Raw genomic sequence first — 19,467 nt, 5'->3', positions numbered from 1 at the left:
ATCCTTCTGCGCTGCGGTGGCTCGGCCCAATCATGCATCGAATGAACGACCGGCAACCGACATGCAGCCACACTCCTGGAGGCGGCTTCACGGAGACGGCGTAGGCGTCGCCCTCCCTTTCCCCATCGAGGCGGCTCGGCTGACGCAACCGCTTCGCTTCTATTCATCGGATTTCAAACTTCGCCCAGCGAGAGTCGGGACTGGAGCAAATCAGACTTCTAGGGGCCACAACGGACTTCCGGGGGCATAAAAACCCGCCCGGACGCACTTATCGTCGGCATTCTTCGGCGACACTTTTCGGAGGCACCGTATGGAGAGGTGCTGTCGCCCCTGTGCGAGCCATGTAACGCTTTTATTGACCTTGTAAATACTGTATATAAATGTTGCTTCAACTTTTCGTCGGCTCGAGAGCGTCATCGCTCTGCTCTGCGCCGCGTCGATAGCGGACGGTGCAAGGCAACGTCGCTACACCGGTGACTGTGCTCAGAAGGCCATTCGCAGCAGTGGTGACAGTGTCGGGCTGGCTGATTCCCAACCTTGGTAACAAGCTGGATGCGAGTCACATCATTGGTGACTGCGGTGGGAAGCCCAGTCGCAACACTAAGCATTATTGCTCGCGCACATAAAAAAATGCTCGGAACCTTAGCCATATGAATCTTTGCTTTAAAAGTATGCGGCAGCTTTAAAAGCTTTGGACACCGGAAGTGCGCTAGCAATGCATTTGTATATAACATTGAAGTCGGCTTTAAAATTATTCGAGAGAGAGAGAGAGAGGGAGAATGAAATTCCATTTGTTGAGCAGAGAACTCGATGCATAGTGTTTTGTAGGGGTACAAAAGGCGTCTACTTTGACATGACTGTTTCGATTTCCCCCTGATATAATGCCTTCCGAGCATTGCATTGGCGCATAGTCGTCAAGCGAGCTTTGTAGAAAAAAAAAGCTAAGGCTTTAATAAACAATTTTCAGAATTTGTTTAGCATTTTAACCACACCTGTTTTGCTGTAAACGCTCCTATACGACTACTTACATTCTTCAAAAAAATTATTCAGAAAGGAAAAAAAAATTGATTTGATTCAATAAAATTAAAATTAACGAAATTAAACATTGAGAAATGAAGAAAAGTTCGAGGTGAATGAGGTGTGAGTTTTGGCTGGTTAGTGTTTTATATACCTAATCGTAACGTCCGGCGAGAAGAAAACGCGGGCTAAACGTCGCCAGGGCTCCCAGAACGTCGAATTCCTATTAAAATTTCCTACCTTTTGCTTGTTCCGTTCATCGGCACATGCGGACGGAGATTGCTGTCAGAATTATGGTGGAGTTTTTGTGTGTGTGCTATGCTCCATACTATTATTGTTTTGGTTTTTCCACTAAACGCTGGGAATATATCGAGGCTTATAATTTGCCGGAAATTTTTGCTGCCCCCGTATTCACAAGCTCAATTTACCTTTTCTTTTGTAGACAGTGTATACACACAGCAGACAGCCACGTGTTCTCCGTCGATCCCTGAACGAGTGTACGGCTTACGGGACTATCGGCGTGGGACGTGATTATTGCATTAACACAAGGCGACAGCCTAAGGCTAAGTAGGGATAACCTGATTTTCCGAACTTTCTAGTTTAAATGAGGCAAATTCTGCAAACCACAGCGAATTGCTTTTAGACCTACTAGATCTAACAACAGCTAATCAAGGATCTGTGCAAAAATCCGCACTTTTTCTTACACGATACTTCAAAAAGTTGTAGCGGTGACTGACGCTTGGGAACAAACGGGCATTTAGGTCGACCCAGAACTGCGTTTCAGTTTTCACATCAGCATCAAATGTGCTTAGGCATGCACGTAAGCATGCGCGTGAAAAATGTTGAAGACAGTCTGCTTAGTGCTAGACATTCCATGCCTATAAACTGCCCCCGACAATGTTCGGTATACTGCAAACACACGGTTTGAAAATTAGGTTCTGGCGTGGGATTAAAAATGCACTAAAGAACCTAATAATTGCAGTTCCTGTTTTTAACAGCGAAGTTGTGTAGTAAATCGTAATTTTTCGCGACCGCAGTTAAAAACAGTAACAAATTGCCGAGTGCACACACGTGAGCGCGGGCCTCGCGGTGACCGCCCGGCAGTTAACAAAATCAAGAAATTGCGCTCGTGTGTACATGCCTCGCGACGATCGCCCAGCGTCCCCTGCGCACGTTTGTCAAGCCACGCATACCCACTTAGGGAGATTGGCCAAGATTGCTGTGACCGTCCGGCACTTAAAAAACCCACGAAAATGCAGAGCACTCGTGTGTGCGAGCCTCGCGGCGACCGCCCAGCGTCCCCAACGCACGTTTATCAAACCAGGCATACCCACTTAGGGAGACTGCCCACGGTTGGCAGAAAAAACTCCAGCGTTCGCCGTAATCGTGGCAACACTTACTCGGAACGAGAAAGACACGCGTACGTACGCCCCTCCAAGGTGATGTCCAATGATTATCACTTCCAAAAAAATGAAGGAAGCTCATCCTTTTAGCAACAATGATGGAGAAAACGTCGGCAGCGAAGAAGCAAATCGGCTGCAATCGCGGACTTAAGCCTTCGTGATGGTCGTGAAGGTTGTGTACAGCTTCGCAACCTGCAAGTCTTATGCGTTGGTGCGATCTTCCTTGATTTTTGTATTTATTTCTCTCACACACAGCTCGCGCGGGGTATATAATCGCTCTCCCGACTCCCTATACACTTTTATGTAGACGATCAATACCCACGGAGATATTTCCTAAAGTACTAAGACGCAATCAAGCACTATAGTGCTTGATTGCGTCGCAAGAGGTGGCCAGAAGCAACGCGTGCTATGTTAAACCGGGCTACAAAAGCGTACGACGACGTTATGCATATACACTCCACACGGCACCAAGCGAATCTGCGCCGCGCTCGAAGTGCACCCGGAGGGTGTAAGTGCATCAGCTCCGGTGTAGTGCGCGCGAACCCGCCCCGACAGAAGGTGCTCCCCGATCGCGTCTCAGCGGGGCCACCGGACGTCCCGCGGCGCGCCGTCCAGGGAGGCCAAGCCAGAGTCCGCTTAGTGCAGAGTAGGCACGACGGAGAATCGCCCGCCGCGTCTCGGCGTTACCCTCGCCCCGCATTGGAGTAACGCACTCCACTGAATTCATGGGGCGGTGCGTTCTACGGCGGGCATGTGTGTATGCACGCCTTGCGTGGGCCGCTTCGTGAGGCGTGCTTAATTGCCGATGGGGGGCGCCACAGCACGAGTTCTGGGAGATAATGCCCGCTCTTGTGTGGCGGAAAATGCTAAGCAAGCCACCTGCGCACTGAACTAACGCGTCTCGCGAAGCGTGAGCTATGAGCCTTTGATTAGGTTGCGCGCTGTTGATCGCCCTCTCTATGAAAAAGGATGACAACAAAATAAAATATATACTGGTAGTACCAGCACTTGGCTGCGTTAGTAGATCACTACCGCTGTTTCTTTCTTCTGTTTTAGTTGTTGGAGTTCATGAATAACTGATGTACGGACTATAAGGATCGCCGCTTGTGAAGCCCAAGCAGCGCCTAGAAAGGCTATATTACTCCGGCTGACTTTTCTGTACTTGTACTTCGACTTCTGGCGAACATTTAAACGAGAAGAAGTGCACTTGCATCCTTTATTCGATTTTTTTTATACTCTCGCCAATGGCGCCGAGTTATGGTCTTATTTTGCATCATACATTGAAAACATTCCTAGCCTGTTTAAATTGTCAGTGTATTATTTTATCATGCAAACAAACATATACTTGTACTTCGTGCATGTAGTGTTGAATTTCTAAATTGCATTTTTAAAATATTTTATAATTAAAATAAGCGTGAACTCGGCCTTAGCGTATGTGTATTAAGTGTAAATTGCGTTTGTGCAAATAGCGAAGTTGATGTTACTCCGTTTTTTATGTATGCATTGTAATGTGTTAAGCGTTCCTTGTGTCTGTGAACTGGGCCCACCTGCTATGGTCCCGGTGGAGGCTGGCAGTGTTGTAAATAAATGAGTTAAATATTCGTAAGGAGCAGCCACATGATGTCAACCACACGTTAACCACATAAAAATTGCTCCTTGGTTCTCTTAAAGTGGAAATTTCACGCCAACTCAAAGTTAGGTGTGCCATCTGAAGTTCAGGCAATACCGCAACCGCCCCGACGTTGCGCCAAGAGCACATTGTAGCAATCGGTGGCACGGTCCATGCTCAGTCGCGGTGCCCTGCGCCTTGTAGGTGGAAGCATCTGGTGGGAGAGATTCATTTATTTCGTTTATTGACCCTTAAAGGTCTGATGGCATTACATAAGCTTCAAATGAAAACACAAAACTCCGCATTTCTATGCAGCCTATCACAATTTCATTCCTTTTTTGACGGTGCATTTTTTTGTACGAAATTGTATTTAACAAATATTTAGACGCAAGAATAACTATCGTCGCGAGTTGAAAAGTATGCGAATTTCGGTAATAACAAGTGACATAATGTACCTATCAATTTGCGAATATTCATCAAACGGTAAATATTTCTAGTGTGTGATATATTCCAGCTCCCAGTGGGAACGCTGCTTCCAGAATCTATTTTCTCTCGCTGTAATTCGGAGTTATCATTCGGTGCTATAATTCGGAGTTAACCATGATGTTATCAGAGACAGTTGCACAACTATGCCTGGCCGACATGGTCCCGGTACTTTAAAACGGAAGCTTATTGCAAGTGCACAAGCAGAAGTTCGCGCAGATTAAGAATATTTTAATAAAATGTAATAAAGATGATTGTGACTTTGTAACACAGTGAACGACGAGAAAAAGAAAGTTCTAAATATGCTGTAATGTAAGCTCTCTTTATCGGCCCATTTAGTGATTGCAGTGATGAGCTCTAAAAAACATTGGCTGCAAAGAGACCGGTTTGCTCACCATACTTTGTTTTACTCTGAAGATGTAATGCATTGCATAACTCGATGGCCTGTCAGTATAAGTGCTTGCGAATGGAGAGCAGGAAAAAAATTCAATGGTTCTCTTAAGTTCGTCTTTGCCTCACAAACAGTTTTATTGCAGTGAAGCTAGCAATGCCGGCATAGTTAAGCGATAATTTATTTTCATGACGTAGTAAGTAGTACAGGAGAATGCCATTATAACGTTGACACTGCGGACTGGAAGTTCTAACCTTCTATCGTTTTGTGTATCTTTTATTCATACATTCATTAGTTCATTATCGCGATCTACACATGACCTAATATAAAGGAGCAACGCGCCTCGCATTCGCGTCTAAGTTATTGCAGTGCCTGCATGCTCGCTTTATATCGCCATTTATGTCTCGAACGACGCTAGAAAGAAGAGGAAGGCATTTTTATATATCGAACGCCTTATTTTATTTGTTTAAAATTGCGCAACAACACAAATAACTGAGACTACTTGCGCGTTTAGTTTGCACGAGTGTGGTTCCAAATAACGCACCTGGAGCACAAATCAGCAAGCCTTTGCCGCAAAAGTACTGAGATAAAAACCCATAGGGAGCCGTCCAAAGCGTGGAAAAATTGGCTGGCGATTACGATACTCCCTAATGCGATATTCGGGTGCAGCAGCAGTGCGCTGAGGCAGCATTCACTCGTGGGTTCTCTCGACGGCAGCCATGGTGAGCCCCTGCGGTGGTGGCGCGAAGCGCGTCTGAGGAAGGGACCGCGAACTGCGTCTTAAGCGAACGCACATCATAGTCACGCGCACGCCCCCCTCACGTTTTCGCCCCAGCGTCGCGCCGTCGAGCGCCTCGTGCGGGTATACAGCATACTGCCCTCTCCCCTCCCCCACCCCACACTTTCGGAAAGCGCTGGCTCTCGCCGCAACGGCGAACCGCCTCCCCTCCCAATTTCGCGACACTCTCCTCCTTTGCTTTCTTTCATCGTTCGCTTTTTCTTTTACTCCTTGCTCCAGGCCATGGTTCCCAAGGTTACGCCGACACCCGGCTCAGCCCAGAGACGGCCGCCAGAGGGCTGTTCCCTAAAACAGGAACCTGCAAAATGAGCTCACTCCCGCCCTCCCGTGCAAGGGTAGACACGTAGTTGTATATGCCGCACATTTACTCTTTTTGACCTGCACTGTAACCAATTTTAACGGTACCCGGAGTTATGGAGACTAAGCACGAGGACCGCTTCACCACCTTCCAACCTCTCCATTCGGTAAATAGAGGGGAGCGTTGAGCCCACAGCAAGCCAAAAGAGATATGCCACGTTGGCTGTGAATTGCGCAACGGAGATCATGGCGTATGTTCCATTCACTCGTTCTTTCTTTATCATTCATTCTATTTATTGTTTTTTTTTAATTTTTTGTCTCACTGTATTCGCCCTGACGTACCAAACTCTGCCTTTAGTGGGGCTATCTATCCTCTTCAGCATTGAATAGAGCGTTCTTGCCTGGATGGTGCGCATATATCAGCCAGACGCGCCACTGCGTATGGTACCGTTCGAGGGAACACCAACCGTTTGGGGAAGACGAAGCGCAGGGGGAATTCTAGCTGTGTTCGTGTAAAGGTCCGCTTCGAGCGGACCCTGATTGGCTGAGGGTGGGCGGCATGAATGTGACGAGAAACAAGCAAGATGATACGTGGGTTCCTGGACACGCGCCAGCGATCGACCCAATCAACCGCAACCACGTCAAGACTTAAAAGGTGCACCCGCCGTGGTGGCTCTGTCTTTGCTGCGCTCAATCTTATTTCCGTAATATGAACAAACTCGCCCAACCACACGTCTTGCTGTGGCGTTCCTTCTCCGTCGCGTTCGGCAGCAATTTTCATAAAAGACCCGCCGCGGTGCCTCCGTGGCTAAGGCGTTGCGCTGCTGAGCACGAGGACGCGGGCTCGATTCCCGGCTGCGGCGGCCACTTTTCTGATGGAGGCGAGAAGCAAAAACGCCCGTGTGTACGAGATTTCGGCGCGCGTTAAGGATCCCCCATGGTCAGAATTAATCCGGAGCCCTCTACTACGGCGCGCCTCATCGCCACCGTTTCGTCGGTGCGTTAAAGACCCTACAATCAATCAATCAATCAATCAATCAATCAATCAATCAATCAATCAATCAATCAATCAATCAATCAATCAATCAATCAATCAATCAATCAATCAATCAATCAATCAATCAATCAATCAATCGACTTAAAAGAGGCGCAAATCGAAATTCCGGCCAGGTTCCCTCCTTCCGCAGTATACAGCATTCGGCGCGCACACAGGACATGGGAGCCATGCTTTACCGAAACAGAAGTGTTCAAAAGAATGCACAGCCCAAAAACGACGAAACAAAAGAAAGAGAGAGAAGCAGACATACCGTTTAAAGAAGTCTGCAGGCAGAATTGAATTTATCTTGAATTCGCTTTATATTTCGAATTCGACACCATTTGCACTATATCCCGAATGTTCGAATGTTCACGTGTGAATAATTGAGAAAGACATTTTTTCTTCCCGAATTAATGGGCCCCAAGCTGGCAGAAACCCCTTTTGGCCGCACGGTGATAGGACCTCCTTTGCAGACATACAGTTACTTGAACGTAACTGTCTAGTGTTGTGTGTGCGTGTGAGGGCGCGTGAGCGTCCGTGTTGCTTCGTTTATAGAACTAGTCGTTAGTGCGCAGTTTATTGCCTTGTATTTTATTTTATTGTTTATTTCCTTGTGCTTTTAGTAAAAACACCCACACGATTAGCAGCGGACACAAGCTCAATTCTCGACCTTATATTTGTTTTCGAAGCTATCTCCAGATAGAACACCACCACAGAAATTGGACCGGAAATTTCTGATCATGAACTGACGTTGTTCCACACCAACATGCCATGCACCTTCTCGGCTCCTGTAATACAGAATTATCTTGAATTATAGCTGCCGTGAACGAAAGCATTTATGTATTTATTTATTTATTTATTTATAATACCCCTAAAGGCCCTCATGAGAGGGTATTGCATGGGGGGGGGGGGTTACGTGAGCAAAAGTACAAACAATAAACGTCAAAAACGAAGAAAAAACAAAAGGGATAAAATTTCAAATCAAATACAGTCTAAGGTTGAAGTATATATTATAACAAGTAATTGGTAATCACAGCAAAACTAGAGCAAAGAATAGGGAACAAATCGTTCGAATACAGACAAGTACACAGTGAACAACCTATGAAAATGCAAAGAAAAATAATCAGTACATATAATAATAAAAAGAAAACAAATGAAGCATACACTAAAACGAAAAATATAAACTCACTCATCACACCACAAACAAGCTGAATCAAGGTAAAAAATAGTACATATTTCCGCTGCACGTTCAGAAAAAGAGGGACAAAGAAATTAAAAGAGAAAAAGTTAGATGGTGTCAGTATTTTGAATTAGTTCTTGAAATTTCGTGGCGTCTTTTTCTCTGGCAATGCGCGATGGTAGATTATTCCAATCGATGGTGGTACGTAGAATGAATGACCGGGCAAAGGCAGATGACTTACAGTTTACGCATTTAACTTTGTAGGGGTGATCGCGGCGTGGAAAAATAATGGCAGGTGGCTCGAAGAAATCGCCGTGAAGTGACACGTTGTGATAAAGTTTATGGAAAAGTGATAGGCGTGAAAGTTTGCGGCGATGCAATAGTTCGGGTAGTTCTGCTCGGCGTTTTAATGCTGTGACGCTGAAATCACGTGAATAATCTGAAAATATGAAGCAAGCGGCACGATTTTGCTGCGATTCAATGTCGTTTATGATATAAGCATGTTCGGGATCCGAAATGGCTGATGCATATTCTAATTTTGGACGTACTTGTGTAGTAAAGGCAAGTTTGCTTATGTTAGGAGGAGCCTGTTTTAGGTTACGCTTGAAAAATCCGAAAAAGCGGTTAGCAGCCGCCAGGGTGAGTTTTATGTGGTAGTGCCATGACAGATCAGGCTGCAAATAAATTTCAAGATATTTATAAGTGGAGACGAGATCAACAGTAGTATTATTTAACACGTAGGAGGTGGGAATCCGGGGTACTAGTTTACTAAAAGACATAGACTTTGTTCTAGCGTAATTTAGGGTCATTAGCCAGGATGAGCACCATGCATTAATAGCCAATCGCATTAATAGCCAATCGCTTTTCTTTTGAGGCATGCTGAGCGGTTCTGAAAAATTTTGTTTAATTTCTAGAGAACGCGTCCTGCAGGGCGAAATCGCAGAAAACTGCAAAACAGCTATAATCGTTCCCGTTCTCAAGGCCGGTGACAAACCTCACCACAGTCAGTAACTGCGCTTAGATATTCGCTCAAGGTAGCCTGATCTTCTCTTGATAAAACAGGAATGCACGCAACGCCACCATCGGCAAATAGCCGACAGCCCACCGAAGACGAAAAAAATTACGGGCCCATTTTTTGTTATGCAAAGCGTGTAAAGGGTTGGCAAACTTGCTGTTTTAACACATTAGCTCATTTCTGGAGCATACCCAAATTTTCCCTTCACATCAACACGGTTTTAGGCGTGGCCTTTCACCGTAATGCAGTTAGTGCAGACTACAAATGATTTTTTTTTAAAACACGATACGAAGGTGGAAAAATTGACGCAGCTTTATAGGTTTCGAGAAAGCCTTCGACAAAGTCTCCCATTCGCACTTCTTCAAAATTAAACAATGTTAGCTAAACACAAAATTCTTCGGTGGCTTGATTCGAATTTATCGGAAAGATATCAGTACGCCCACATAGCCAATCGTGCGTCAAGTTTAGCCTTCGTTTACGCGGGCGTTCCTCAAGATTCGGTCTCGGGGCCACTCCTGTTTCTTATTTTTTTTAAACGATTTGTATTCTTTGTCATCGGTGCGCTGTCGGCTTTTTGCTGATGATGGCGTTGCGTACATTCCTGTTCGATCAAGGGAATACAACGCTACCCTCAGCGGATATATCAGTTACTGACTGGTGTGATTCCTGGAAAATGCTCGCTAATGTAAAAATCAAAGCCCCTTTCGTAAAGGGGCCCTAAACAGAATATAAGGCTTGCAGTTTTACGTGTGCAATAACTGGAATACTATGTAAGGAACTCCCTCCTGCAAACGCCGCGCGTGTAGCGGCGTTCCCGCCTGCACAGGCGCTCCGTGTTTTTCAGCGTTATTCGTATCTTGTAAACGACGCGCTATATCTACAAACTCAGCTAAGCTCGTGCGAAAGATGGCGACAATCGACATTCGTCCCTACAAGAATACGCCGTGTCGGAGTGTCACTTCCATAAACGGCCGCCCAAAACTGGGCGGCTTCCCCAGAGCTGGAAATGCTGATTGGCAGCAGCATAGATGCTGCTGAGTCATAGATGAGTCTTAGATGCTACGTCATCCCCGTAAAGCTACGTTATAAGCGCTATTGAATGACGTCGAGAATTCACATGCGAACACTAAACAAAGGACGACCTTTTTTGCTTGTTTGTAAGGCCCCTCCACCACGCAGAGGCGTAATGACTGGAATCTGTTGTCGTGAACACGTAATCTAGCGATTGTGCGCTTGAAACCGACCTTCAAGAGAAAATGGTTAAAACGTGAAGCTTTCTCCCACGCAAGCTCAGGGAAACTCATGGTTCAAAAAACCACAAACTGCTTCGACAATGTCTGGATGGCACAATCGGATAGACATCGAATTCATAACGCGAGGAACGCAAGTTCGATTCCTACCACGGGAAGCGTGTTTTTCTTTATTTTGAGGCGCTTCATGTGCCTTTTTGAAAGCCCATCATCGTCATCAGCCCTCCCATTGTATTGAGTTGGCTTTCCTGCAGCAGACAACAGTGCAATCAACCGTTATCAGGGAGTGGATCCGCCCGCCAAATGTACGAACTACGACAGTTCGCCATCCCATCGATAGACCGCTCTGCATGTATTGAGCGACACGCGCTCCCGTGTTTACTGTCATAAAGCTTTCGACTCTTTCGTAAACACTCTTTCAAATGGCGTCTTTTAACACGAAAGTGTTTTATGTCCGTATACACGAAGATTTCGCTGACGTCATATCCATCATGGAAATGACGCCAGTACAACGAAGCAAGCGGCCTGTAAAGGGTGCACCCCAGCACACAGGGTCTTCTTGCAGGGAAGCAACCTTAAGTACAAAAGAGTACGTTATACTCAGGGTTGTTCGTTTTCGGGTTTTATATTCTAACACGAAAGTGTTTTATGCCGGGATACACTAATATTTCACTGACGTCACCGAAGTGACGTCAGTGAAATATTAGTGTATATGCAGGCCTCACAGGCAGCCCTCGACTCACGCCAAGAACGCCTGCTTTCCTGATTGATGACGACAGTACTGACGATTAAAACCGAAACTTTATGATAAACTGAATAAGAATACACATGGTGGTTAAAATCAACAGTCCATGCCGTAAAAAGCCAGTGGTGTGCGACCAGCTGCCACACCTTTGCTCATTGTCTCTGTTGAGGGCTGCCACACCCGGGTCATAGTCGAAGCAGAGCGAGGGTTTGCCCCAGTGTTGTGTGCCAGTGGGGGGAACACGCCAGATGGCGGCAGACAGTCGGAAGGTGGTTTCGGTTTCGTTTGTAGGATTCGGGTGCCCTTCGTAGCGATGGGCAGCACAGTGTATCCCGGCCGTCACGGAAGTGACGCCATTACACCTTTGCCAAAGCGACGCGCCAGCAATACATCGCTCGCCAAGCACACCCACAAGACAGCCACCGACCGGCAAATCATGCCCATTTCGCTGCAGATTTCGCTGCACATTTCACTTTCCTGTTGTACCGATTCCTGCGATAGAGGAATCTACCACCTGTGATAGATACCTGTGATAGAGATATCCTGTGATAGAGGATTTTTCAGACATTTTTCATCCTTCAGCATAACTGCGAGCCGGTGTTGGAATTGATGCATGCTGAAAAGTAGCGCACACAAAGAGGGACAAGAGCGCCTGTCCGCATTTTCTTTCGTGCCGCGTTTGTGTACGCTACTTGTCAAAAAATTTCCATCCTTACGTAGCTCTGCAAGTGCACTGTTAGTTCGAGTGATAGGTAGCCAGACAACTCCTTGTCCTGCAGGCCAAGCCGCCAAGGGAGGGGAAACAGCGTCTCATTTTCCTCCGCCGCTTAACCAGACGTCAGTGTAGTCTGTGAACAGCTCTACCGCATCTTGTTACCTCTTTCGCTCTTGCCTGACCTCCCCCTCCACCTCTTTATCCTCTTTACTCAATATTTTGTGTACTGCACCCCCAAATATAACACCTCGATGGATTTCTGCCCCTTGTTTGACGTTGTAATTATCATTCATCTCACAAGCTAGGAAGTGTGCTTATATCGTTTTTATCGTTTCTATCACGTTTCCACCGCATTTTGTTCAAAGCGTATCCATGTACCTGTCTTGTTAAAAAATTGTGGCATTTGTTACATCTCTGTACAACGCACCCCTTATGTAACACCCCTTGTGGGGTCTTTAAGGAAATAAAGTGAAGTGAAGTGAAGTGTGCGGTGGAGGTGTCCTTGCGAAGCGCCATACTGGAATCTCATTTCGCGTTTCATTCTTTAATTGGGCAATATTGTGCGTGTCGATGCAATTTACGGCTCACCAGGAGGTCCTAATGTTGCTTGTTTTATGCTCTTTGGCTTTAGTAGTGGAACTCGTATTTTTTCTTTGTTTTTCATCAAGGGAAAAAGCGCCGCTCTAGGGAGTTCTCTTGCGGGAAATTAAAAATCAAATGTCAATTTATTTTCCATTACTAACTGCTAACCCATCAGCTGTTTTAGTTCGACCAATGCGGATGGGACTGGAAATTCACTGAAAACAAATCTTGTGGTCAGTACGCAGAGAAAGTGTGAGGGTTCGTGCTATTTCGTATGTGACGGATATCTCTAGCACACCAAAGCAAAACTTAAGCATTGATTCAAGAGCTGAATTGAAGTTAGATACAGTTAAACCTGGATGTAACGAACCTCTGTGTAGCGAATTCCTGGATTTAACGAAGTTTTTCAATTCCCCATTGCTACCCCCATTGAAGCCCATGTGTTTGCGATCTCTACGTAACGAAACGGCGCGGTGGTTAACCTTGATATAACGAAGTCGGCGAGCTGATCAGTCCTTGTTTTCTGCACTTTTACTCAAAAATCGGCTGGAGAAATGAGCTAATTTAGCGAATACTAGCACCACCGTAAGGAGTCAGCAGCGATGAAAACGTCTGGAATCGCCTTAACACGAAATTCGTCATGACGATACTGATGATGATGATGATAATGAACGGTGGTGGCTAACGTAGCAGTCACTTCTGGTTTTGCTTGTGTAGCGTGACACCACACCAGCTAGAAAAAGTAACTACCCTTCACGCTACTGTTTTTTTACCCGCACCGCTAACTACTGTGCGTTTCCACGTGTGAGTGCGGTTTCGCTTCCAGACTTAAGTTGTGAGGTGCTGGGCAATCCTGTCGGCGTGTATTCGCTCGTCTCAACTTCTATCTGTGGTATCGGTTCGTCGGTGATGAGTACTGCTGCTAGAAACCGAAAAGTTGTGTCTTTTCAAGAAAAGGGCCCGATTTTAAATGGCGTCTCCGCTGGCGAGAAATCAGAATGTTGCCGCCTGGTACAGTATCCCAGCTCACACCCTCTCAACAATCTTTAGGGCGGTAAACAGCATCAAGTTCGCAAAGAGGCACCCTTTCAGCAAAAGTTTGGTTCTTGTGACTTGAGTGATACTTAAGTTACGTTTGTTAATACGGAGTTAAGTGACCTTGCTTTTTTGGAGCGCCGTGTAGTAGTGCCTGAGCTCGTGCCAAAATAGGAGGAACAACTCACGCAGTTTTTTTTGCGGTGAAATAAATCCATGAAGGGTGAGTTTACCTTCACTGATTTCTCGCATTTCGGCTTCGTTTCTGCTTCATTCCCGCGAGCCTTAATTCGAAACCTGCATGTAACGAAAACCTGGATGTAACGAAAAATTGCGAACTTTTGTCACCTTCGTTACATCCAGGTTTAACTGTAAATGCCTTCAATGCAAAGAAGTTAACCGCTTTCATAATGCGATGAACTTGAACTGATGTAGATTACGTTACGTGAGGCAAGAACTAGCTATGGGGATTATTGGAAGGTCGCTGTGGAACATATGACTTACGGAACACTCATATGTGAAAAATGATGCGAAGTCGTGGTTAAGGTGATGCATTGTGGGGAGGACCAAGCATTTAGCCTCTAGTGGATGTATTTACGACTATCGTCTATGCCTGCAATTTCTAGTCTCACAGGAGGGGAGATCAACTTCCACAGAGGATAGTCCAGGTCTGGTCGCAGAAAGCAATCCGCCAGAACGATCACATGTGTCTATGCTCGGACGAAGAGACACCCTGTGGAACCTGCGAAGTAACTCGTTACGGAGCGGGAGCTGAACACGCTCAGTTGAAAGCGTGCCGTAAGATGTGATTGCAGGTTCCCCGAATTCTTAAAGGAGCCATGAAGAGAAAACACAACTTCGTTTAATTTGAAAGAACTAGGATTCAGTATCTCACTCAGCTCCATTACAGCAACAAAAGATGTTTTTTTTTTACCAAAAAAAGCAAGAAGTATTTAAAAACTTTCGAATTTTGCACCACAGTGACGTGTATGAGCAAGAATGACGTCATACGGGCAAACAATAAAACATAATTTTCAGTGCGTTAACTCCACGCTAGCATTCAAGTGATGCGGTCAAATGTAACTAGAGGCCCCATCACAGACGTCCAGTCATGTGTCGTCGCGACAGGTCAGTTAGGCGGCCGCCAATCACACAAACAAGGTTCTGTGACGTCATAAAAAAGTTGCGGGAAATTGGCTAGGGGGTCGCGACTGCTTCACACGTTTTCTTCAATATCTCCGTTATTTGTTGGAAGATTTGCGATGATATTGGTTATCATTGTTATCGGGACTAAGCAGTCTTTCTAATAAACCCAACTTGTATTTTGTCTTCATGGCTCCTTTAAAACCCAATTCTTAAAACCGGAATGGTAGCCTCGTTTACTTCGGCTATTACAAGGATGGCGAGAGTTGAATCGGAAGCAAACTCAGGCGCATAGTCCAAGACTTAGTGCGACCGAAGTGCGTCGTCTACGCTTGTTTGGCGTCGCAAATGAAGCACTGGGGCAATAACAGGCTTCAGAAGAATTGCACACGCAGTTTTAACAAATATCCGTTCGGACTTTCCCGTTTATTCCCACGTGGTCACCAAAGCAAATTAACTGTGCGATTAACTTTCTCATATCTGTGCGCACGAAGAAAGCGTCAAGTCCAAATGAATGTCAAAAAACCGGTGGATAACTTTTGAATGTACAAAGACGTAGAGTTCAAGCCTGAAGGACGCAAGCCGCTTACGTGTAAATTTAAGAACTGAAAATGATTCGGCTGATAAGTACACGTCGTTTTCTGGCAAAAAAGATGCGGCTATATCAATGTCTTCTTGGAGCGTATGTTGACGCCCTCCTGATCAAAAACCCAACTGCAGATATCCCCTGCATGGACAGAAATGCTTACTGATGACGGCATCAGAGAAGGCACATTTGCCTAAGCACAAAATAATATTGGGCTTAACATGCTCCCTTGGGGAACGCCACGCCCAACGACATGAGTGTGCGCGGTTCGTCAGTTATCATTATGAAAACGTTACGGTTACTCAGGAAATACAAAACTCAACGAATCACTGGGCCATTGATTCTCGAAATTTGAGAACGCTCACACAAAAGATGCACGTGATTGACTTCGTCAACCACCCTACATAATGATGATGATGACAATGTGTGCGCATTTTAATCGCGCAAGGCCTACTCAGTGCAAAGAGCGCCAAAAGGAAGTCACTATTCCATGAGATTAAAGTTAAGAGAAAAGCATTTCAGTAAGAACAAACGTGAAGTAAAACACAAGGAAATGAAGATGACTGGTGTAAGGGGCCAGGTTGTCAAGGTTCATTATAGGAAATGAGATATCAAAAATTGACGTCGGAGAGGAACTGAAAAATGATGATTGGTGCTTTATGGAGGAAGATCAGGTGTGGTCAAAGAGCGCCAAGAAATGAATATTTATAAATACTGCCCCTGCCATTGTTTCCTCAAATGATTCCTGTCCCCTAAATGAGCGAAGGTCAAGTACCGAAATTAATGCACCACGATGACTTAAAAAAAAACAAAAAAACAGACAGTTGCTAAGGAAGCTCATCACGTGGCTCTAACCACAACTGAAGGCGTACCTGAGCCATGCTTTCCATTATTTTATTGAGGCAGATAATTGAGATCACTTGGCGGGAAGAGGACAGAGAATGGTATGGTTTTCTGGTGCCGAGTACCGGAGCGTCACTGATTGCACCGCCAGGGCGAGACAAACTCTATGCGACATTATCTGCTAACCCGATATTGCAATCTAATGCACCTTCTGACATCGCATAAATGGGCGAATTCTCCTCGCGGACAAGTTTGAAAAAGGTGGACAGTTTTCTCTGAGGCCGCTGAAGTTTCACTGTAATATTGCAACATTTGGAAAGCGGTTATTCGTATCTTGCCGAAGCAGGCAGCCTCATAACGGGATCAGTGGAAACTCGGCTATTATTTATTGCACAGCACACAGGACGCCAAAAACACAGTGTGCAAAAATCATATGATTGTTACTCAACTAATCTACAGCTTCTACGGCATGATTTCAGAACATAAGCGTCGTCTCTTCCGGTGACCCCTTTGTAGCGGGGAATTTAAGCATGCGCTGAAATACAAACACTGTAGTGAACACTGCTTCGCCGCTTGTAATGCATGACAATCGGAGCAGGAAGACACAAATAGGGAGATCTATACCAAATCTTGCGGCACCCCGTCACTATTTCAAATTATCGTTTTCCTTCTCGATTTGCGACAATATCGAGCAAGTTTTACGAAAAGCGGTGTTTTTGTTTCACCAGGTTTCAGATTTTCGCAGAAGACCTGACTCGATTCCCAACTCATGGCTGTTGTCATACGTGAGCGATAAAGTTGCACGATATTCAGTTGTGGTTCGTGCGACCAACGCGCTATTTCGCACCCCGAAACTTCGGACATTTTCAATGAAAGCCCCAAACACATGGAGCATGCAGTGGGAAACACTCTGCGCAGCTCCGATCACCTAATGTAGCTGCGCCTTGTCCGGATGGCCAAAGAAGCCGCCAGAAACCAAAATCTCCTGGCTGATCAGACACAGAGAGAGAGCTACTTCTAGGCGAATAAAGTTCCTTCTCTCCCCCTCTCTCTCTGTTCCTAATACCATCCCCGTCTTAACGCACATTGCTATAAAGTGAAGTCTTCTAACAAGCAACATGCGGTGACTTTAATGCCATTGTGGTGTATTTCGCGCGCCTTTCGCGCGCTTCTATAGAGACGGATTTTGAACACCTTTCACACATTTGTGTCAGAGCCAAAATCAAGATTTCACGGCACCGAACGGTTGAAGGCGGTACTTGCGATAGTTTAAGCCATACCGAACGCCCAACTGCAACATCTAGCTCCGCACGTTCACATCCATTTGTCCTTAATCTTCAACAGCTTCCCGGAATCTACATTATCAGTACTGCAACGGGAACATCGCACATACTTGAATGAAGCGACCACATAATTGCTGCAGCTGAAGGGTGTATAAGGGATAGAGGTGAGCCGTTCCTTCCTTAAGGCAATCAGTTCACCGTCGCAACTAAGCTACGTCTGAACCCAAAAATTGATTGCGCACACATCTTCAAGTCCCCAAGCACGCCTGTGACGGAAGACGGGAACCGTGCTGTGTGAATGTTGCGTAACCAGCTATCCACGGAGTCGGTGCGTCACCACACGTCACTTCGTATAGCTCGGATAACGTCTCATTCATGCGCGCATCTTGCGCGGCTTTGTACTGAGCCAAGAATTGGCCCATGGTTGGGTCTAACACACCGTCCGGTGCTTCCGAGGCACGATTTAGTCCAAGTTTAACCGCAATCTTCACTCCACGGCTTGGTCCGAAGTTCTTGGCCGAAGATTTCTGGAAGGTTCGCTTAACAGTCCGGTAGAAAACTCGGGGTTTTGGGTCCAGGTTTCATCAAAGGCTTCAGTCCTAGTTTCGATCCAGGGGACTCGGCGATATCCTGCCACGATCGTCCATATTTGCGGCGATCGAAGGGACGGACATCTCCTCCGCCGTAAATCCGACGGCATCCATTTTTTTTCCTCCCCGCACCTTTTTCTCCCTTTTTTTCATTTCACCGTCGTCGTCGCCGCCGTTCGTGCGAAGGCGGCGCGCGGGAACCCCGCCCTCGGCGAGCTCGTTAAGGCATTGATGGGGGGCCCTAATGACATTAGGCCTCTACGGCCATCGATCGCCGCGGCGCTCGCGCGAGCCAAAAAGAAGCGACGACACTCACCCTGTGCCTGAAGCTGTCCGTCTCGGTGTCTGGGCTCCTGGAGTCCGTACAGCGGCGATCCCATGTCCGCCGGCTTCCTCTTGTCGCCGCAGTCGGGCTGGCCGCCGTGCGACGACGGCACGCCGCCGCCGAGGCGCTCATCGCCGCCGACCTGGAGCCTCGGGTCTTCGGCGGCCACGGCGGCGGCAGCCGCCGCCATGGCGCTGCTCCACAGCTGGAAGCGGCCGTCCAGCGCTGCGGCAGCCCTGGGGCCTGACTAACGAGCAATGACTAACGAAGTTAGCGCGCCCAATGCGCCCGACCGAGTCTTATAAAAGCGCGCCACCAGACAGCGGGCTTTCGGCGGCCAGCGCCACGCCCACGGAGGCGCGCCGCGCTCCCATTGGCCGTCGCCAGGGGAGACCGCATCCCGGCGGTGGGGACGCCGCTCTCCCCTTCGCCGCCGATGCGGGAAGCGCCGGGAACGCGGCCGCGCCCAGGCCGCGCGGGGGAGGAGCGCCGGCCGATCCGAGGGACGCGGCGGCGGCGCCCGGCTGCTCCGGCCGTGCTCGACGAGGATGCCACTGCGACGTCGGAATGATGCTCTGAGGCTTTCGCACAAGCTCCGTGAACCACCTATTTGGTCTTTCAAAACTTCCATGACACTTCTCAATGGCTACAACACTCGCGTTAAAAGGGAACGTGGGGCGCGCTTGTTGAAGATATGCATATTAGAAAGAAAAAACGGCGACCTAAAAATGCCGAACGGAAGATAGATGGTGCTTTAGAATAGTGCAGGTGCCGCCATAAGCAATTCGAACAAGAATTTGGGAATATCCCAAAATGTTTGTCTCACTGGCTTTAAGGCAGCCATTACCGGTTTAAAGGAAACTTTTTATATCAGGGAAGACTCCTTTAAACGTACACCAATGCAGCCAGGCAGTTTCCGGAAGACGAAATTCCTGCAAATTTACAAGACCATGTTCCAATTACTTTTGACGGCACCTGCAGGCGTTTTTTTTGTAAATTGGAGACTTGTTCAGCGCTGCTTTCCACCAACTCTACCAAATTTTCATTTTTATGTGAGCTACATTTATTAAGCGGTTCATCGAGTGTTTTCCCTTTAATTTTGGGTGCCTGCTGATGTCACTTGTTTGCTTTATTTTTTTT

The 19,467-nt window shown here is 46.7% G+C and overlaps 1 protein-coding gene across 1 annotated transcript in view; it reads right to left on the bottom strand.

Moving 5' to 3' along the window:
- The window catches only part of LOC144148748 (uncharacterized), a 31,859-nt gene extending 13,123 nt beyond the window's left edge, over nucleotides 1–18,736 (bottom strand). The window contains exon 1 of the mRNA XM_077680264.1: nucleotides 18,319–18,736. Within this exon, the coding sequence (XP_077536390.1) occupies nucleotides 18,319–18,517 (199 nt within the window). The 5' untranslated portion in view covers nucleotides 18,518–18,736. The remainder of the gene's footprint in view (nucleotides 1–18,318) is intronic.
- Between the last annotated feature and the right edge of the window lie 731 nt (nucleotides 18,737–19,467).

Source organism: Haemaphysalis longicornis, unplaced genomic scaffold (assembly GCF_048455015.1).
Source record: "Haemaphysalis longicornis isolate Haplotype H1 unplaced genomic scaffold, Haemaphysalis longicornis Haplotype H1 scaffold_8, whole genome shotgun sequence".
Classification (NCBI taxonomy): Eukaryota; Metazoa; Arthropoda; class Arachnida; order Ixodida; family Ixodidae; genus Haemaphysalis; species Haemaphysalis longicornis.
Note: the sequence above shows the minus strand (reverse complement) of the source record. Positions and strands in the feature narration are given on the sequence as shown.